At 37.5% G+C, this 22,908-nt stretch overlaps 1 protein-coding gene across 1 annotated transcript in view; it reads left to right on the top strand.

Moving 5' to 3' along the window:
• The window catches only part of RP1 (RP1 axonemal microtubule associated), a 198,362-nt gene that overhangs the window by 131,556 nt on the left and 43,898 nt on the right, over positions 1-22,908 (top strand). The window contains exons 9-12 of the mRNA XM_053208184.1: positions 5,275-5,350; positions 6,243-6,319; positions 6,424-6,455; positions 6,599-6,728. Coding sequence (XP_053064159.1) covers positions 5,275-5,350; positions 6,243-6,319; positions 6,424-6,455; positions 6,599-6,728 — 315 coding nt within the window. The remainder of the gene's footprint in view (positions 1-5,274; positions 5,351-6,242; positions 6,320-6,423; positions 6,456-6,598; positions 6,729-22,908) is intronic.

The raw sequence follows: 22,908 nt of genomic DNA, 5'->3' as shown, positions 1-22,908 counted from the left end.
TTGAGGAACTTCTGCACTGTTTTCCATAGTGGCTGCACCAGTTTACATTCTCACCAACAGTGCACGAGGGTTCGTTTTTCTCCACATCCTTGGCAACACTTGTTTTTTCTTGTCATTTTGATTTTAGCCATTCTAACTGGTGTAAGGGGATACCTCATTGTTTACTCCAAAACCAAGTGGAGCATCACAAGTGAAGAAATAAGAGAGTTGGGGAGAGATGGGGATGATTTAAATTTTTTATTTTGAGATAATTATAGATTGACATGTAGTTATACAAAATAATACAGAGAGATTCTCTGTGTCCTTTACCCGGTTCTCCTCAGTGGTAACATCTTGCAAAGGTATACTACACCATCGTTATTAGCATATTGATATTTATACAGTCAAGACAAAGAAGAGTGCTATGACTACAATGACCTGTCATGTCTCATTTTTGTAGCCACATCCACTTGTCTTCCTCAGTTTCTTCCTTACATTTCCCGTTCTTAACCCTCAGCAACCACTAATCTGTGCCACATACCTATAATTTCTCATTTCAAGACAGTTATAGTAATGAAATCATGTGTTATGCATTCTGTTGGGATTGGCTCTTTTACTCTGTATAGTTTCCTAGAGATTCATTCGAGGTGTATGTTATGTGTCAGCAGTTTGTTCCTTTTTATTGCCGAGTAGTGTTCCATGGAACGGCTTTCCCTCAGTTTAACCATTCACCCATTGAAGAACATCTAGGTTGCTTCCAGTTTGGAGCTGTGATGAATAAAATTGCCATGACTGTGTATGTGTACAGATTTTTATGTGAACATGACTTTTCATTTCTCTGCGATCAGTGCCCAAGAATGCAGTTGATTGGGTCATATGGAATTGCATGTTTAGTTTAGTAATAAATTGGCAAACTTTCATAGTGGCAATACCATTCTATATTCACACCAGCAGTATATGTGTGATCCATTTTCTCAGCATCCGTGTTGGTATTGGGTGTTTTTGCTGCCTTTTTTTCCCCCTGTGCCATTCTGATGGGTGTGTAGTGACTTACCAGTTTCATTTTAATTTGTATTTTTATAAAGATAATGTTGAGCATATTTTTATGTGCTTATATCCTCTTTGGTGAAATGTCTTTATGTTGTTTATCTATTTTGTAATGGATTTTTTTTTAGTGTTAAAATTTAAAAGTTTTTTTTTTGTATATATATTGTAGATACTGGTCCTTTGGATTTATGGTTTGCAAATATTTTTTCTCAGTTTGTAGCTTGTCACTCCACCTTCTTATAAGGCCATTTGCAGAACAAATTTTTAGTCTTGATAAGGCCCAGTTTATTCTTTTTTTTATGGATTATAATTTGGGGGTTAAGTTGAAGAACTCTTTGAATAGTCCTATACACAAACTTTTTTTTCCTTATTTATTTCTAGCTTTATAGTTTTACATTTCATTTTTAATTCTATGATTTATTTTGTGATTTTGTATAAAGTGTAAGATGTAGGTTGAAGTTAATTTATTTTAGCTATGAAAGTCCAGTTACTCCAACACAATTTGTTTAAAATTTATCCTGCGTCCACTGAATTGTTTTTATACCTTTGTCATAAAGCAATTGGGCATGTTTATGTGGGATTATTTCTGGATTCTCTGTTCTGTTGATATGTGTGTCTGTCCTGCCAATACCATACTATCTTGACAGCTATTTAATAGGCCTTAACATCAGTTACAGTAATTTCTCCTATTTTAATATTTTAAAGATTGTTTTAGCTATTTTAAGACCTTTCCTTTTCTATATAAGTTTTAGAAAAGTTTATCCATATCTACAAGAAAACTTGCTTGGGTTTTGAAGGGAATTATATCAAACCTAGAAATTAATTTGGCAAGAATTGATGCTTTCACTATATTGGGACTTCCAATCCATGAATGTAGTATGGGTATATCTCTTCATTTGTTTAAGCATTCTTTGATTTCTTTCCTCAGCATTTAAAAATTTTCAGCATACAGGGGCGCCTGGGTGGCGCAGTGGGTTAAGCGTCCGACTTCAGCCAGGTCACGATCTCGCTGTCCGTGAGTTCGAGCCCCGCGTCAGGCTCTGGGCTGATGGCTCAGAGCCTGGAGCCTGTTTCCGATTCTGTGTCTCCCTCTCTCTCTGCCCCTCCCCCATTCATGCTCTGTCTCTCTCCCAAAAATAAACGTTGAAAAAAAAATAAAAATTTTCAGCATAAAAATTCTGTACATGTTTTGTTAAGTTTATCCTAAATATTTAATCTCTACAGTGATTTTAAGTGGCATCGTGTCTGAATTTCAGTTTCCATTTGTTCATTGTTAGTATACAGAAATGCGATTTATTTTTGTGTGGTGATTTGTCTTGTATCCAAGATGTCACTCAACTCACTTTTTACTTCTGGGATTTATTATTATTATTATCATTCATTATTATTATTATTATTTGTAGATTGTTTGGAATTTTATCCATAGACAGCTCTGTCATTTGCAAATAGGAGAAAGCAGTGCAAGCTGGGGCTAGTCAGCACTCCACTGTCTCCCACCCCTGGTGTCAGTGAATTCTCGTTGTGTCTGAGTGTCCATCCCTACCTAGCATCAGGAGGTGGAATGAGGTAGGAGTGGATGACATTCTGTTCCCCCTGTGCCCTAGTCATCAGTGAGGCCCAGTGACCTAAGCTTATACTCCTGTCCGCACCAGCAAGGCAGAGCAGGGTGGTGGGGTTGGGCCTAGTTGGTGCTCTTCGGCCTCTCCTTCCTTTTTGTGAGCTTCTGTCCTTACTCTGCAGCAGCAAAGGGTGTGACTGAGCCTCATGCTTCCCCTCTCTACGGAAACAGAGGGTCACACCAGGGATATTACTGTCCTCAGAGTCAGTGACACAGCAAATGCCTTACTTTTATGGGGAAGGTATCAGTGGGCAGGAGGAGGAAGTCAGCGTTTACCTAGGTGTCTGCAGTGAGTCAGTGCCCACTTAGACCTGTTGGGTCAGAAGTTGAATGTGTGCACACACGTAAAGCTTATGCTGCACATCAATGGGGGTGGAGGGTGCAGCCTGCTAAAAAGAAGATTAAATAGCACTCGGAGTCTCATAACATTATTTCCAAAAGGATACACTAAAAAACCACTCATCATATAAAGAACTTGGAAAAAATGGCCAAAAAGTAAATCTTTAGTGTTATACAAAGAAATATAATATTTGAAGTTTAACCTTTTTTCTTCTCTAATTTTGTAAAATTTTAATTAACCCACAAGTCTAGTGTATGGTGTACAGAAAACCACTCCTAAATTTCAGTGAATTACAGTGATATTTATTTCACGTTTACATTGTCTTTCAGCTGATCTTGCCTCCACTTGACTGTTCTTGGAGATACTATGTTTTTATATAGGTACTTTTAAACTTTTATATAGGTACTTTTAAACTTTTTAAATTACTAATTGGGGTATCTGGGTGGCTTAATCGGTTAAGTGTCTGACTTTGGCTCAGGTCGTGATCTCATAGTTTGTGGGTTCAAGCCTTGCGTTGGGCTGTGTGCTGACAGCTCGGAGCCTGGAGCCTGCTTCCAATTCTGTGTCTCCCTCTCTCTCTCTGTCTGTCCTCAACTCATGCTCTCTCTTATTCTCTCAAAAATAAACCAACATTAAAAAATATATTTATACTGATTATTAATTAAACCTATTAACTTACAAAGTATTTTAAAAATCAGTATCTTGTCATCTCCAAGAGTTTTCTTTAGAGACTCCTCAGTAGCTCTTAAAACCCATTTCAGAATTCTGGTAACATTTTAATTTTCCTTAAAGGAGACAAGTAATTCTGTTTTTTTAAATAAAAAAGTGAAATAAAGCATTTTGGGGATGGCATTTTAGGCATACGCAATGGCATGGGTGATGGAGCACCATGTGTAAATTATGAATATCCATTATCTATGGCAGTGGTTTTCAAAGTGGTTCCTGGATCATCAGCATTGCCTGGGATCTCATTAAAAATTCCATTCTTGGTTTCTTTTATGTGATGACCAATAATTCTGGTTTGCCTGGGATTCTCCTGGTTTTAGCACTGAAACTAAACACTGTTTAATGTTTAGTGGAAACACTGTTTCCCAGTATAGGAACATCCTGGGAAACCCCTCTTTCCAGGGCAGACTGGGACAGTTAGTCACCTTAGGTTGCTAATCGCAGGGCTACTGCATCAGAAACTTGGTGTGAGGCCCAGCAATCTGTGTTTTTCTAATCCCTCCTGGTGGTTTTGATGCATGCTGATCTGGGAACTATGAGCAATTTGGCATGGTTCCATGATGGGAGTATATAATATGGGATGAAGTTAAAGAGTAAGCAGAAGCCAGGCAATGAAGGCCCTTGAATGCTTTGTTAAAAGAGTTTCATCCTAGGGGCATTTGGTGGCTCAACTTGGTTAGGCGTCCGACTTTGACTCCGGTCGTGATCCCACAACTCTGTGAGTTCAAGCCCCACATCAGGCTCTGTGCTGACAGCTCGGAGCCTGGAGCCTGCTTCGGATTCTGTGTCTCCCTCTCGCTCTGCCCCTCCTCTGCTCACGCTCTGTCTCTGTCTCTGTCTTTCTCAAAAATAAACACTAAAAAAATGTTTCATCCTCTAGTTATTAGTTATTAACTCAAACTCAAGGATATTTGAAGAGTATAGATTTTGAGCTGACTCTTTTGTATAGAGGAAACTACTGTGACTGGTTAAAATATTCCATTTTATCTATAAGTAAAATTAAATTATATCTTAACTAACTCCAGTTTTCAAATTAATATAAAATCAAATATTTAAAAGGAAATGACTGTCTTCATGTATACCGGCTCAGTCTGTGTGCTTCAACAGAGTATCTAAAAGTTCATTTTCTGGATTAGCAAAATATATACTTGATTCAAATTTGAACTTTAATTAACTTTATGTGTATGTTTTAGAAATACAAAGTATTGCTAGCTCATTAGGTATAATTTTTTGGAAGATCTTAGGTCCAGGGATATAAATACAGTTTATGAAATCAAGAGAAATTGTTGAATTGGTCTGTTTTCAAACTTCTTGGAAAATAGTATTGAGGTAGATATCATAAAACATGAAACCTAAAAACATGTTGTGCTTTTGTTACATGTATAAGAAATATTTTTAAATGCTTCTTATAGCTTTTCTTATATTTTGCTTTATTTGAAGTATTAAAGCTTTACAATACATAAAGCCTTCACATATATTTGGAAGCCAGGACATCTTTCCAAAACTTCAAGTAATACCTAGGCCATACATATTTACACTTTTCTTTCTTTTAATCTGTGTTTAGGAAATGGCTGGTTTCTTGATGATGTTGTAATCAAGGATCCCACAACAGACCGCGAATATGCCTTCTTCTGTCACAGGTGTGTAGGTTTGCTTTTACATTCATCAGATTCATTTCATATTAGTTCCAAGTTCATGTATTTTGGAGCAATGGATAGCTTATCCACTTATTCCTGGTCACTAATGCTTTGCTGGGTAACTTTTTTGAAGATTAATTTTAGGGGCATCTACTTCTATTTATAAAGATATACAATATGTTTATCATCATTCTTGATGTAAGTTTAAATCTTTCTCAGTAAATTAAGGTAGATTTAAAAAATTTGATTAAATCTTCCTTGGTTTACCTGGAAAGATTTAAAAAAATATGATTTCTCATATGAGAATGAAAGTCCCTGGCAAGAAAACTGATCCCCTGTGGACTAGGTCACAAACTAAGCTCGGTTATAATAAATGTACAAAATAAATGTTGCACGTGGCTTTTTATACAATGATGGCTTTGCTGACTTACTGTCACTAGGCCTTGATTTTTGGGTTATTCTTGCACAGTGGTGATAGATTTGCTCTTTCTTTCAGCACTCTCCTGCCTCTTTCCCTATGGAACCAATAATAGGCGTTTATGAAATAACTGACTGTAGTTTGAAATGTAGTTGATGGCTTAAAACCAGGAATTTAATAACTGGTGCAGGGGGTGTAAGATCTGTGACCTTGACCAGCTAACTGACTGACTGACCTGTGGGTTAGGGAAAGCAGGTACCTCTCCCATAATCTGATGGCAGCCTCTCCTCCCTCCCTTGCACTTTCTTAGTCACTTCATGCATTTCCTTTTCCATTTTCTGCTCTGCATGTGCCAACAAGATACCTATGACTTTTTCCGGTTCCTGTTACCCGTTATTTCTGACTTGGTTCCATAATTGCCAGTGCTCAGTGTAAGTGTAAAGCCACAATATTCCTGATATATTTTTCTTTCCATAGATGGCTGGATCAAGGGGAAGATGATGGTAAAATTGCCAGAGAACTGTATGCCGGGGATAACAGTATCATTTTTGGGCGTGAGTGTCTTATATGCACATTTCTGGGAAGGTTCTCTTACGATGATTGAGGAAAGCATGACTCTGCTGAAATTAATGATTTTCTCTTTCCTTTATACCTTCAGGGAAGAAGCTAGAACTTAGTAGAAAAGAAACAGTAAGATTTTACTTTTGGCCTTAAATTATTTGGTATCAATAGTGTCCAAAGTGCTATTTGATGTGTTAAAAAAAAACCAGTGTATAATGTTCTCTTTGTCTTCTCATGCTGGTGTTTTTGTTTTGTTTTGTTTTCATATTAAGTGGGCTGCAGAAAGATGGAAGTTTGTGAAAGGAAATACTCTTCAATTCTACAACAAGCTCACTGGAGGGTTTGTCCGTCTGCATCCAGATGGCACAGTTGATGCACTTGGAGAGAAGACAGACAAATACGGTAAAGTCATTTGGCAAAGCAGCTGGTGCTGTGGCAGTTTTGGGAACTAGAGGAAGGCAGTTTAATTTATGGTTTTGCTTCTTTTCACATGGCTTTACACCAGTATTAGGCCATTTAAACAATTCATGACTTACACTAATACAAATAATCACTAGTGACACGCTTTAAATCCGGGCAGATGATGTCATTTTGCAGAACAGTACATCATGAAAAACTTATATTTGCTATTAATTGAAGAATCAAATGTAGGCAATTAACATTACTTGTTCACAAAATTAAGCTCTTGAATGGTATGGCCATTAAGGAATTAGGTTGGTTCTACTAAATATTGAGTGACTGTTCTGTTCAAAACACTATGTTAAATAATTTGAGGGCCACAGAAATAACTAAGACAGTATTCTGAATTCCAGAGGGTCACAACCTAAAAATGAGGACAAACACATACGATTCTAATAATGATTTGGTTTTTCTTTTTTCTTGGTAGCTAGTGCCATCATAAAGATACAGACGAAAAACTAGGCAAAGAAAGTCTAGATTTGACATTTAGTGATGCCATGACCATAAGAACTAATGAAGAAGGGGCAAACTGATAATGTTAGATCTTTGACTATGAGCCCAAACCTCTAACTCTTTTTGAAACAAATTTAGTATTGAAGCAAAATTTTCCAGCTGCATCTATGAATATGACTTTGCTGTACTTTGTTAGAAACCATGTTGTTTAATAGCCTCTAAGATGTGCTGGAGATTTTTCCTCAAAATGTAACCTCCTCTACCTTATATTAGAGATCCCAAGGAATCATCCAGTTTTTTCCTCTATGAAAATACGTGGAAGGCTAAGAATACTTCCTAGTAGCTTCCCTTTCCAAAATTAATCTATCCCTTAGACATTTTCTTTACCTGTTGGTTCCCATTTGGAATAATTTACCTACTTAGATCATTCAAAGTGGCCCTTTATATTCAGGACCCTGGGGCTGGTGGTTTTTTCCTTATTGAATATAGTATATTGTGTTTCCAAATGTGGTCGCAAAAGTATCTGCTATTGTTAAATCAGAAACTGTGAAGGATCTAAGTTTTGCCCTATTTTCAGAAAACATGAGAGCACAGTCAAAGACCAAGACCATTCATTTCCCACAGCAAGTGCAGCAGCCAGAGTAACATCTTGGTTGGTTCCCCAAGTCTGCATCCCACAGCATTTGAGGTGAAGGCTTGACGGAACCTGCATATGTGGGTGGGTGCATTAAAGGGGAGAAATCCCCAAGTCAGGAAACTCTGGTCTTATATAGGGTTGCCCATCCTTCCTTTCAGAAAAAGAGCAAGAGAGACAGAGACAGAGAGAAAGGAGACAGACAGCACCTTTTTTCATTCTGGAATATAAACAAATCTTCTCCAGGGAAGGGAAGGAAAGGCCTTTACCTTTTTATTCTCCTGGGGCAGAGAGAGAGAGAGAGAGAGAGAGAGAGAGAGAGAGAGAGAGAAGGAAAGGAAGAGAGGGAGGGAGAGAGATGAGAGAAGAGGAGAAGAGAGGTAAGGGAAAGGAAGTGGAGGGGGAGAGATTGTTTCCTTATATAAACATTTTGTAAGTGTCTTTATTCAGAGGGCCGGCCTCTGCAGGAGAACGACAGATGTAGGGAGGATTGTCTTCTCACACTCATCATACAACCTAATCTGTAAAGGGACCTTGCCACTTCCACATCAAGAAGTGGAATTCATTTCCTTACTTACCCTTTACTGGATCAAGCCTTTCTACACATTTTGACTAATACAGTGCAGATGGGGCAACACTGTAACTTGCAAAATCTGTATCTTCTACCTTTATCTCTTGGATTAATTCCTCTTGGAAGCCAGTCCTCCTGCTACAAGAAAGCCCAGACAGCCATACAGAAAGAATTGATGTTCCGACAGCTCCAACTGAGTTCTTGCCCGATAGTCAAATATGTGGGTTCCTGTGTGGACCACACTAACTGGTAGATATGAAAAAGAGAAACTTTTTAGCCCGAAGCATTTCTAGCATCTTAATATGCTCATCCTTTAATACATAAAGTAGAATGAGCAGTCCTCAACAAGGGAGGTACAGGATAATATGAGTAATTTTCCTTGGTATAACTGACATTTTTGCAACAGGAGGTCTTTTAGGTGTGATAATTACTTGCAGCACTATTTCCTGATGTTATGCTCAGTATCCTATAAATTCACACTCATGAATCAGTTTGCACATGCCTGGAAAGTGTTGTGATGAACAGTGCTGACCCATGGACATCTTTTCAGGAAAATATTTTAAGAACTTGTCTCTGAGATAAGTTTGCTTATACTTTTCACTCTACAAAACAATGTTGTTTTTATCACCATGAGACAATAACTTTTGTTTAGTCATCAAGCTGATTGTAAATTTAGCTGTTTCCATATGCAGAGAGTTAGATGCTCATTTCTCTGAGAGCTGCTAAACCATTTATTGGCAATACTGGGCCTAAAAGCATGACACAGCGTGGGAAGATCTTTGAAATAGGTATTAAAAACAATACTATGCCAACATTGAGAATGACAATCATAAACAAGTCTTCTTGTCTTTAGTGTGATGTCTTAGAACCAAAAAGAAGGGCCAGACAACCAAAGCAATTCAGTTTTTAATTCCAAACCCTTGATAGTTACTTTATGTCAGGGCCACTTTCACAAACTTCCCATACCCCCAAATTTCAAAAGATTTACTATAAAATACAGCTTTCCATAGTTTTCTCACTTTATAGTTTTGAAGAAAAAAATTCATAACCTAAATAAGATTTGACTTATAGTCTAACAGGAGTAAGCATGAATTTTAAAAATGTAAAATATATCGTTCCACTGGAAGTTTCTAATTGTCATTATTGTCTTCTGCATTGTCTCTAAGAATCGAGGTCAATAGTTGTTCAGTAGTCTCCCCTTATCCCTGGTTTCGCTTTTCACAGTTTCAGTTACTTGCAGTCAATTGTGATATGGAAGCAGATGATCCTTCTTCTGACATGTCGTCAGAAGGTCAGTGGTAGCATGACACTATGTCACAATGCCTACATCATTTACCACACTTCATTTAATCATGTAGGCATTTTATCATCTCATATCATCACCTGAAGAAAGGCGAGTACAATACAATAAGATATTTTGAGAGAGAGAAAGAGACCACATTCACATAACTTTTATTATAGTATATTATTATGAGTTTCCTACTTTATTATTAGCTATTGTTAATCTCTTACTGTTCCTAATTCATAAATTAAACTTTATTATAGGCATTTATGCAAAGGAAAAAACATGGAATATATAGGGCTTGGTACCATCTGCAGGTTTAGGCATCCACTGGAGGTTTTGCAGTGTATCCTCTATGGATAAGGAGGAACTACTGTACCAGGTTTTGATGATGGATTTTTGATTTTTGTTTTTGGAGTGGTTATTTGGTTCCGTGTTAGACTAGTGCATATGGAAGAGGTGACTACATTCTTCAGTGTAGGAGTTTTAAAAATCTGTCCACAAATTACTTGACACGGACTTCTTCAAGATGTGAGCCCACTCTTCTCCCCTTGAATATGGGATGGACTAAGGGACTTTCTTCTAACAAATAGAATATGGCCTGGGCGGCTCAGTCAGTAGAGTGTCCAACTTTTGATTTCAGCTCAAGTCATGATCTCATGGTTCATAGGATCGAGCCCTATTTTGGGCTCTGTGCTGACAGCATTGAGCCTGCTTGGGATTCTCTCTCTCCCTCTCTCTTTGCCTCTCCCATGCTTTCTCTTTCAAAATAAATAAACCAAAAAAAATATGTTAGAAGTGATTATGTGTGACTTTTGAAGCAAGGTCATAAAAGGCATTATAGATTTTTCCTGGTATTCTTTTTGGATCACTCACTCTGGAGGAAGCCAACTGCCATGTCTTTAGGACATCCAAGCAACCCTATGGAGAGGGTTTCCAACTTGGAAAGGAACAGAAGCTTCTTACCAACAGCCATGTTGAGTGATCCATCTCATGAGAGTATCCTCCAGCTCCAGTCAAGCCTTCAAATGACAACAGCCCCAATCAACAACTTGAGTGTAATCTCATGAGAGACCCTGACCCAGAGTTACCCACCTGTAAGAAAGATGTGTCAGTATATTCTCACCCTGGACACTATGATGGATTCCGCCTTCCCCTCACACTAAGTTATGGCAGCATCTCTCCTCTCTCTAATCTGAATTCTCATCATCTGTCTTGCATTGCTGATTCATTTCTACATTTTTTACTGGTGGATTAGGAAGTCCTGTATATTCAGTTTTTTTCTATACTGAAAACTATAAAACATTTGAAGACCTAAATAAGTAGAACAATATCCTATGTTCATGGATTGGAAGACTTAATATTGTGAAGATGACCGTACTTCCCCAAATTATCTAAGATTCGATTCAATCCCTGTCAAAATGCCTTTTCTACAGAAAAACTAATCCAAAATTTATATGGAATTCAAGGAACCCTGAATAGCCAAAACAGTACTGAAAAAGAACAAAAGTGGAAGACTCACATTTCCTGATCTGACAAATTACTATAAAGCTACAGTAATCAAAATGGTATGGTACTGGCATAAATATTGACATATAGAACAATGGAATGGTGTTTTGTATATTTTATGGGATGATCAGTCAGGTGCAAAAGACACAGGAGAGGCTCAGAAAAACAAGTTTCATTATACTCACCGATCCTAAAGACAGGAGGCATAATATATCATGCAGGACCACAGAAAAACACCAGGGAATTCAGAAGAGAGAAGATAGGAGAGAGGGAGCACTTAGGCCATGACCTTTATTCGGATTTCCACGGGAAAGGCAAGGAAGGGCAGGGTAAACAGTTTAGGATTGGCTAATTTGAATAGTTTCACTGAGTTTTGGACTATAGAGGTGGTCTCTGCTTGCCTGGTACTTGGCTCTGGGATGATTAAGACAGAGGAACGTTGCCTCCTGGGGTACGTGGGCCAGAAAGAGGAAGTATGACTCTGGATTGGTTAGTTTGAATATTACAGGTCTGCTGTAGTCTGGGTCTTTTACTATCTCTAAGAATTTAGCCCAGAGTGAGGCAGTCTCTCCCAGCCAGAAAAAAATTTTAAGATGTCAAACCGTCATAATATACAGAAAACTTAAATTATACACAATGCAAGTAGAATTGGGAGCCTAGAAATAAAACTGTACATGTATGGTCATTGATTTTTGACAAGGGTGCCAAGACCTTCAATTGGGGAAATAATAGCCTGTTCAACAAATAGTGCTGGGACAACTGGATATCCAAATACAAAAGAATGGAGTTGGACCTTTACCTCACACCATATACAAAATTTAAGTCAAATGGACCAAAGACATAAGATCTAAGACTATAAAACTCTTTGAAGGAAATGTATGTGTATGTCTGCATATCGTTGGAATAGTCAGTGGTTTCTTGGATATGACATCAGAAGCACAAGCAACAAAGAAAAAATAGGTAAGTTGGACATCATCAAATTAAAAACTCTTATGCATCACAGGATACTATTAAGAGATGGAAAGGTGACCCCCAAAATGGGGGAAGATATTTGCAAATCATATATCTGATCATGCTCTAGTGCCCAGAATATATAAAAAGTTCTTAAAACTCAACAGCATGATAAAAAAAAAAACTAAAAATGAGCATAGAAACTGAATAGACATTTAATCAAAGAAGATCTACAAATGGCCAAAAAATGCATAGAAAGATGTCCACTGTCATTAGTATTAGAAAAGTGCAAATCAAAACTACAGTGAGATAGTACTTCATACCCACTAGGATGGCTATAATAAAAATAACAGAAAAGAAAGACCTAAATATGAGACTTGAACCACAAAATTGCTAGAAGAAAATATAGGCAGTAATTTCTTTGACATCAGCCATAGAAACATTTTTCTAGTTATGTCTCCTTTGGCAAGGGAAACAAAAGCAAAATTAAACTACTGGGACTACACCAAAATAAAAAGCTTTTGCACAGAAAAAAACCATCAACAAAACAAAAAGGCAGCCTACTGAATGGGAAAAGATACTTGCAAATGATATATCTGATAAGGGATTAATATCCAAAATATATAAAGAACTTACACAACTTCAAAACCAAAACCTCAAATAATTTGATTAAAAATGGGCAAAGGACCTGAATAGATATTTTGCCACAGAAGATATACCGATGGCTATGAAAGATATACAGGTGGCTTTTCATATGCATATGAAAAGGTGCTCAACATCACTAATCACCAGGGAAATGCAAATTAAAACCACAGTAAGGTGTCACTTTACACCTGTCAGAACGGCAAAAACAAAAAACACGAGAAATAACAACTGTTGGTGAGTATGTGGAGAAAAAGGAACCCTTGTGCTCTGTTGGTGGGAATGAAAATTGTGACAGCCACTGTGGAAAACAGTATAAAGATTTCTTAAAAAATTTAAAAATAGAATTACCATATAATCAAGTAATTTTACTACTGGGTGTTTACTCAGAGAAAATGAAAACACTAATTTGAAAAGGTATATTCACCCGTATATTTATTGCAGCATTATTTATGATGAATGCATAAAGAAGAGGTAATACACACACACACACACACACACACGCACACACAATCTTAGATATAGAGAACAAATTGGTGATTGCCAGAGGGGAGGTGGATGGGGGATGGTGTGTGATAGATAAAGGGGATCAAGAGTACACTTACCTTGAACACTGAGAAATGTATGGGATTGTTGAATAGTATACACCTGAAACTAATATAACACTGTATATTAATTATACTTGAATAAAAAATGAAAAACTGTAATTGTAATTACAAAATTCTCATCTGGAAATTCCAAACAAACAACAGAACATAAGTGCTTGTGAGGATATGGAGAAATCCGAACCTTCATACGTTGCCAGTGGGAATGCAGAATGATTCAACTGCTTTGGAAAATGATTTGGCAATTAGTAAGTTAAACATAGAATTACCATGTGACCTAGCGTTTCCACTCTAAGAGAACTGAAAATAAAAATGTGTACACGAATGTTTACAGCACTATTCGCAATAGCCAAAAGACGGAAACAACCCAAACATCCGTCACCTGATGAGTGAACAAATGTGATATCCATACAATGGAACATTATTCAGCTGTACAAGGAATGAAGTACTGATTTATGCTACAACATGAATGGACTGTGAAAACATGCTAAGTGAAAAGCCAGACATACAAGATCAAATATTGAATGATTTCATTTATATGAAATATCAGAATAGGCAAATTTATAGAGACAAAAAGTGGATCGAAGGCTGCTGGAAGTGAGGGGAAGAGAGATTGACAGCTTAATGGCTACAGGTTTCTTTTGGGGTGATTATTTGCACAACACTGTGAATGTACCACTGAATTGTACACTTCAAAATGGTTAAAATGGTGCATTTTACGTTATGTTATTTTACTGTGGTTGACTAACATCATGAGCCCCTGTGCACTGCACGAGAGCAGAGGTAAACTTTACATTTGTCGTTGTCACGGATTTGTACATTTATTAACAATTTCTAACAAAAAAGGCAATAATGTGTTTTGGTAAAAGGACAGCTCTTTCCAGTTCTCACAAAGGCATTCTTTCACTTGCCAGTCTGGTTGATGGGAACGCATTACCAACAAACAGGTATCACAGGAAGAAGCAGAGTGGCAAACTGAGCCAGGAGTGCACACTTCATATCATGACTTGAACTGGCTTTCTGTAAAGGGCCTCAGGACTGCAGTGGGTTGGAGGGAGTGGCTCTAGCACCTTCTTCTAGGACTTCGTCTTTTTGCTGTTCCCTACTGGAGTGGAAGATCCAGCGTTCTCCGGGAAGTTTTGGAGGTGTGTACATGAAGACAGTGTGTTGTCAGGGGACAGTTTCTCCCTGTGTCTCTCACATTTCTGTATGATCTGGGTCTCCTGTGCAAAGCTATCCGTGGCCACTTGAAGAATATCTGTGTAAAGAGATATTGCAAGACAAAGAACATCTCCTTTCCTGAAGGCCTTCAGGGATAGTAAGGTCTTCTGGTTTTCCTCAGAGAACATTTGTTTTCTAGTTAAGATAATCCCTCTCTGTGGTCAAAGATTGGGCGGGTTTGCAAGCAGTTCCTAATAAGCGAGGGGCTTTGCCCAGCTTGAAGTTCCTCGGGTGTGATCCCGCGTCACAGTGTGCAGTGGCAGTTACCTCGCCCTACTCTGCATTGCCCTGATGGGGCTCGGGGGTCAGGGGAATTGGTATGGACCTGCACTTTGTGCTGCCTGCTGTGCCGGGTCCAATAAACTACTTAAATTCAGCGAGGCTTGCTGTGTCCTCACCGGCTGAATTCATGGAAGTGTGGCTGGCTGGCTAACAGCTGTCCTGCTGCGTAGGGACTACTTGTCTATGTGATACACAGGTGTCTTCCTGCAGGCTGTCTGTCTGTCCGATGGCGAGAGAGTGGACTAGAAGCACTAGATCATAGGGAAGGACCATAGGAAGGTCAGAGGCTGACTTCAGTCCCTAATCTCTCTTGAATCTGTGGAATGGATTCCTGGGGTTCCAGGGATTTTAGACGAGGCACAGATAGAACACGTAAGCAGGTGCCATCTAGCTGCCCCAGATGGCTGCCCAGTGCAAAAAGGCCTCGCCTTGATAGGATTCTTCAACATCGGGAAGCTGTTGATGGTAGTACGAGAATGCTAATCTAGCGTGACAGACACTAGAGTCATTATTTTGATTCCTGCATTGTTTGGTGGAGAAATGGCAATGACCAACAAGGTGGGCCTGCAGTTCTGCATCCGCAGTAATTCATATGAGTGATAAATCACATACTAACTTCACCTGGTGAGTGAAGGTGACGAGGGAAACCGGGAGAAACCAGGTAATGCTCCTTTCCCTTCCGAGTAGCTTCTAGCAACCACACCTGAGCTGAAAGCGAGAGGTACTTTGAAATTTCAAAGGCTTGAGTTTTATTTATTTATTTATTTATTTATTTATTTATTTATTTATTTTTAATGTTTATTTTTGACAGACACAAAGCGTGAGTGGAGGGAGGGGCAGAGAGAGACACGCACACACAGAATTCAAAGCAGGCTCCAGGCTCTGAGCTATATCAGGAGGGAGTCCCATGTGGGCTCGAACCCACAAATTGTGAGATCATGACCTGAGCCTAAGTCGGATGCTTAACCAACTGAGCCACCCAGATGTTCCATGACTTGACATTTTAATACTCAAACTACAGGGGTAGGTTGTGATCTCATGGTTCCTGAGTTTGAGCCCTGTATGGGGCTCTCTGCTGTTACCATGCAGCCTGCGTTGGAACCTCTCTACCCCTCCCTGATTTGCACATGCTCTTAGAAAATACTCAAACTACAGCATAGTTGTTATCAGAGTTATCATAGTTATCAGAGTTGATCTATATGGTTTTTCTTTCAAATTAACATTGAATTTTTTCATCATTCCAAAAGAAATCCTGAAGGGAAATTTGTTAAAATTACATTAAAACTATATATTAACGTGAAGAAATTCAGATCTTCAGTGTTCAGACTTTTCCTTTAGGAGTTTGTCCTACACTTAGTTTTTCAGAACTTCATATATATTTTTAAACTATTTTCTCTCTTCACGTAGTCACTGCATTGCCTTGTTCGTGTTATTATGAAGGTTTTGGTTTCTATTATAAATAACCCCCTTTCTGTTATAAATAACATATACATAAAAATAAATCTACAGCTTTTATGTTTTATTCAGTATTTAATGGGTGCCTATTTGTCAGGTATTTCTTTTGAATTTTACTACTTTAAAGAGGTTTTTCAGGTATTACAAATACAATAAACGTACCTGCTTCCCAATAGTTGGATCTGTTTTGATTTCAAGCACTTCTCAGCTGGCAAGAGCATCCTTAAGAAGGCAAAATAGTGTTGGTGATACTGATGCTCTCATTTTGTAACTAATACTAATGGAATGTCTTTACTGTTTATTAAGAATTGGGTATTTGGAGAGGAGTTGATAAATAATACCACCTTTTTCCCTTCCTGTGTACAGAATCAATTACAGAATAAGATACAGAACGCAGACACATGGAAGTTGAGATCTCAGCATTACTGCTGATGGAGTCAAATGAGGATATTAACTCTTACCAGTGACAAAGAGCACAGCAGAAAGGACCTTCCCTGAGGGTGGCTCCTTTGGGAACAGAAAGGGCCTAGACTGTAATACTAGCTTCTTTCAAAGCACCAAAGGCACTCTATTCCATGGTATGGAGTGTAGGGGAGTGTGAGAGTTAGCATGGGGAAAGTAGATTCCCCCTTATATATGATGTGGTTATTGATTTTTAAATACTTGTCCTTTAGAGTGATAGAAAAAGTCACATATTTCTAATTTTACTAAGAACCCTATTAAAAATGATTTAAAAATTAAATATTACTACATTTCTCTGGCGTCTTCTGGATTCATGATACAGTTTTTCATATTAGATTCAGAGTTAATAAAGGTTACTTGAATAAATATATTTTCTTAAAACTAAGTATTTCTATTCTTATATTAAACTTTGCTTACTCATGGCAGATAACTAACTGTAATAATTTAAGTGAGATTTCTAGTTTTTTTTTTCTTTTTTAGAAATTATAAATTCTGTTCACAGGAGAGACTTATTAAATGTAAACACATACATACATACATACACACACACTTAAGTACTGGTCTGGATGTTGGAAACATTATAGGAATCAAGCAAACAAAACCTGTGCCTGCTTAGAGTTTACATTCCAATGAGATTGGTGTATCTACTTTGGGAGGAGTGAGGAGTCTTTTCAACTTTTGATTTGACTAATTCTTTTTACTCTTCAGTTATTGAGACATAATTTACGTAGAACAATGTGTAAGTTTAGATACACAACATGATGATTTTATAAATGTATATATTGCAAAATGATTACCACAGTAGGGTTAGTTTACACATTTGTGTTAATGGCCTATAATTACAATTGTTTTTGTTGTTGTGAGAACAGTCAAGATCCAATCTCTGAGCAACTTTCAGGTATTTGATACAGTATTGTTGGTAATAGTCACTATGCTGTATATTACACCCTCAGAACTCATTCATTTTATAACTGGAAATTTGTACACTGGCCAGCATCTCCTCATTTCCTCCGCCTCTCGGCCTAGCAACCTCCAGTCTGCTCTCCGTTTCTGTCAGTTCAGCTTTTTTTTTTTTTTTTGTAGTTTCAAGTCTTTATTTAAATTCCAGTTAACATACAGTGTAATATTAGTTTCAGGTGTACAATTTAGTGATTCATCACTTTCATACAATACCCAGTGCTCATCACAAATGCCTTCCTTCATACCCATCACCCATTTAATCCATGCCCCAACCACCTCCCCTCCAGCAACCCTCAGTTTGTTCTCCACAGTTCAGTGTCAGATTTACAAAAAAAAAAAAAAATTCTCAATATAAGTGAAACCATATGGTATCTGATTTTCTCTGTATGACTTCCTTTACTTAGCATAATACCCTCAAGGTCCATCCATGTTGTTACAAATGTCAGGATTTCATTCTTTTTTGTGGCTGAAAAATATTCATCTACATCTATATATATTTTCTTATCCATTCATCTGTTGAATGACACTTAGATTTTTTTCCATTCCCTGGCTACTGTGAATGAACATAGGAGTACAGATACCTCTTTAAGATAATGATTTCATATTCTTTGGATATATACGCAAAAGTATATTGCTGGAAAATGAACTATTGGGACGTCATCAAGAGAAAAAGCTTCTGCACAGCAAAGGAAACAATCAACAAAAGTAAAAGGCAACTGACAGAATGGGAGAAGATATTTGCAAATGACATATCAGATAATGGGTTAGTATCCAAAATCTATAAAGAACTTAACCAAACTCAACAACTGAAAAACAAATAATGTAGTGAAGAAATTGGCAGAAGACATGAATAGACACTTTTCCAAAGAAGATCTCCAGATGGCCAACAGACACACGAAAAGATGCTCAACGTCGCTCATCATCAGGGAAATACAAATCAAAACCACAATGACATACCTCACATCTGTCAGAATGGCTAAAATTAACAATTCAGGAAACAACAGATGTTGACAAGGATGTGGAGAAAGGGGAACCCTCTTGCACTGTTGGTGGGAATGCAAACTGGTGCATCCACTCTGGAAAACTGTGGAGGTTCCTCAAAAAGTTAAAAATAGAGTTACCCTATGACCCAGCAATAGCACTACTAGGAGTTTATCCAAAGGATACAGGAGTGCTGATTTGTAGGCGCACGTATATGCCAATGTTTATAGCTGTTCTATCAACAATAGCCAAATTATGGAAAGAGCCCAAATCTCCATCAACTGATGAATGAATAAAGATGTGGTATGTAAATACAATGTAATACTATTTGGCAATGAGGAAGAATGAAATGTTGCCATTTGCAACAATGTGAATGGAACTGGAGGGTATGGCGCTAAGTGAAATAGGTCAGAGAAAGACAGCTATGTTTTCACGCATATGTGGAATTTGAGAAACAGGAGACCACAGGGGAAGGGAAGGAAAAACAAGTTATAAACAGAGAGGGAGGCAAACCTTAAGAGACTCTTAAATACAGAGAACAAACTGAGGGTTGATGGGAGTGGGGGTTTGAGGGGGTGGGAAAAATGGGTGATGGGCATTGAGGAGGGCCCTTGTTGAGATGAGCACTGGGTGCTCATGTAAGTGATGAATCATGGGAATCTACTCCTGAAGCCAAGACTACACTGTATGTTAGCTAACTTGACAATAAATCATTTAAAAAAAAATGTCCACAGGCAGGAGCTGTCCTGTAGGAGTTGCGAGTTTTCAGCCTCTGCCCCAACAAAATACTTATTTATTATAAAAAAGTATATTGCTGGATCATATAGTGATTCTATTTTTAATATCCTGAGGAAACTCCATAGTGTTTGCCACAGTAGCTGCGCCAATTCACCTTCCCACCAACAGTACATCAGCGCTACCTTTCCTCCAGGTCCTTGCAGGCATTTGTTATCTCTTGTCCTTCTGATAATAGCCATCCTAATTTGGTGTAAAGTGGTATCTCATTGTGGTTCTGATTTACATTTCCCAGATGGTTGGTGTTGAGTACCTTTGCTTGTACTTTCGGCCATTTGTATGTCTCCTTTGGAAGAATATCTGTTCCAATGTTCTATCCATTTTTAAATTTTTTTTTTTAACGTTTATTTATTTTTGAGACAGAGAGAGACAGAGCATGAATAGGGGAGGGGCAGAGAGAGAGGGAGACACAGAATCTGAAACAGGCTCCAAGCTCTGAGCTGTCAGCACAGAGCCCGACGCGGGGCTCGAACTCACGGACTGTGAGATCATGACCTGAGCCGAAGTCGGATGCTTAACCGACTGAACCACCCAGGTGCCCCTATCCATTTTTAAATGGAAGTGTTTTTTGTTGTTAATCGTGTGTGTATGTGTGTGTGTGTGTGTGTGTGTGTGTGTGTGTGTGTGTGTGTGTTGTTTTATTTGTTTTTTGGGGTTTTTTTGCCATTGCATTGAGTTCCTTATATATTTTGGAAATAAATCCCTCATCCGAGATACGGTTTGCAAATATTTTCTCCTGTTCTGTAGGTTGCCTTTTTATTTTGTTGATTGTTTTCTTTGCTGTGTGGAAGTCTTTTAGTTTGATGTAGTACCACTTGTTGCTTTTTATTTTGTGGCTTGTACTTTTGAGGTCATATCCAAAAACCATTGCCAAGACCAACATTAAGGAGCTATTTATACTGTTCTTCAACAGTATGTGGACATCCAGTTTTCCAGAACCACTTATTGAAGAGACTATCCTTTCTGCATTGAGTTTCCTTGACTCTCTTGTCAAGTATTAGTTGACGGTGTATGTGTGGGCTTATTTCTTGGTTCTCTATTCTGTTTCATGGGTTTAGGTGTCTGTTTTAATGTCAGTACCAAACTGCTTTGATTACTGTAGCCCTAATGTAGTTTAATATTAGGATGTATGATTTTTTTCCTCAAGATTACTTTGTTCTTTCTCAAGATTATTTTGGCTATTTACAGTCTTTGTAGTTCCTTATAAATTTTAAGATTATTTTTTCTATTTCTATGAAAATGCCATTGGAATTTTAATAGGGATTGTGTTGAAACAATAAATGGCTTCAGGTAGTATGGACATTTTAACAGTTTATGATTCATGAATATGGGATATATTTATATTCATGTCTTTTTAATTTTTTTAATCACTGTCTTACAGTTTTGGTGTATAGATCTTTCACTTTCTAGGTTAAATTTATTCCTAAGAATTTTCTTGTTTTTGATGCTATTTTAAATTTTTTCTTCATTTGTTTTTCAGACAGTTTGCTGTGAGTGTATAGAAACTCAGCTGATTTTTGTGCCTTGATTTTGTATCCTGCAACTTTACTGAATTTGTTTTATTAGTTCTAACAATTTTTGGTGGAGACTCTCATATCACCTGCAAGTAGAAACAATTTTACGTCTTCCTTCTGAATTTGGATTCTTTTTATTTCTTTTTGTTGCCTGTTTGCTCAGGCTAGGCTTCCTGTACTCTGCTGATACGTACTGGTGACAGTGGGCACCCTTGCCTTCTTCCTGATCTTAGACTTGTTTTAGATTTTCACCACTGACTATGATGTTAGCTGTGGGCTTGTCATACATGGTCTTTATTATGTAGAGGTAAGGTTCTCCCATCCCCACTTTTTGAGAGATTTTTTTCATGAAATGATACTGAATTTTCTCAAATGTTTTTTCTGCATCTATAGATGATTGTATGATTTTTGTCTTTCATTCAATTAATGTAGTGTGTCACTCTCTTGATTTGAGTATTTTGAAACAGTTTGCATCCCAGGGATAAATCTCACTTGCATCCCAGGGATAAATACCCCATGGTGTATAATGCTCTTAATGTGACTTCAGATTGAGTTTCCTACTATTTTGTTGAGAATTTTTGCATTTGTATTTATCTGTAATATTGGCCTGTAGTTTTCTTTTATGTTGTTGTGGTGGTTGTTGTTGTTGTTGTGTCCTTATCTGGCCTTGGTAACAGGGTAATGCTGGCCTAGTAAAATGAGTTTGGGAGTGTTCCCTCCTCTTCAGTTTTTTTTTTTTTTTTTTGGAAATGTTTGAGAAATATTGGTGTTAATTGTTCTTTAAATATTTGGTAATTTTACCTGTGAAACCATTAGATCCTGGGCATTTCTTTGTTGGGAGATTCTTGATTACTGATTCAACTCCTTAATTGTTATTGGTTTCTTCAAATTTTCTTTTTTTTTTTCATGACTCATTCTTAGAGTGTATGTTTTTAAGACCTTATCCATTTTTTCTAAGTTTTCCAATTTGTGGGTATAAAATTGTTTTATGACACTTTGTATTTCAGTGGTTTCAGTTGTAATGTCTTCTTTTTCATTTATAATTTTACCTATTTGAGTCTCCTTTTTTTTTCTTGGTTAATCCAGCCAAAGATTTGACAATTTGTTTATCTTTTCAAAAAACCCAACTCCTTATTTCAAGATCTTAGTTAATCTTTCCTATGGTTTTTGTTTCCTATTTCATTTATTCTTTCTTTTTCAAATTGTTATTTAAATTCTAGTTAGTTAACATACAGTGCAATATTGGTTTCAGGAGTAGAATTCAGTGATTATTTACTTACATACAACACCCAGTGGTCATCATAACAAGTGCCCTCCTTAATACCCATCACCCATCTAGCCCATCTCCCACCCACCTCCCTCCATCACCCCTCAGTTCGTTCTGTCTTTCAAAGTCTCTCATGGTTTGTTTCCCTCTTTCTTTACCCCCACCCCCATATGTTCATCTGCTTGCTTTCTTAAATTCCATATGAGTGAAATCATATGGTATTTGGCTTTCTCTGACTGACTTATTTCACTTGGCCTAATACATCTAGTTGTTGCAATTATTTCTGATGGTTGAGTAATATTCCATTGTATACATATACCTCATGTTCTTTATCCATTCATCAGTTGGTGGACATTTGGTCTCTCTCCATAGTTTGGCTGTTGTTGATGCTGCTGTAAACATTGGGGGTGCATATACCCCTTTGAAACTGTAGTTTTGTAACTTTGGGTACATACCTAGTAGTGCAGTTAATTCCTGGATCATAGGGTGGTTCTCTTTTTAACTTTTTGAGGAGCCTCCATACTGTTCTCCAGAGTGGC

Source organism: Acinonyx jubatus, chromosome F2 (assembly GCF_027475565.1).
Source record: "Acinonyx jubatus isolate Ajub_Pintada_27869175 chromosome F2, VMU_Ajub_asm_v1.0, whole genome shotgun sequence".
Taxonomy (NCBI): domain Eukaryota; kingdom Metazoa; phylum Chordata; class Mammalia; order Carnivora; family Felidae; genus Acinonyx; species Acinonyx jubatus.
This window is presented reverse-complemented; position numbering and strand designations above follow the sequence as displayed.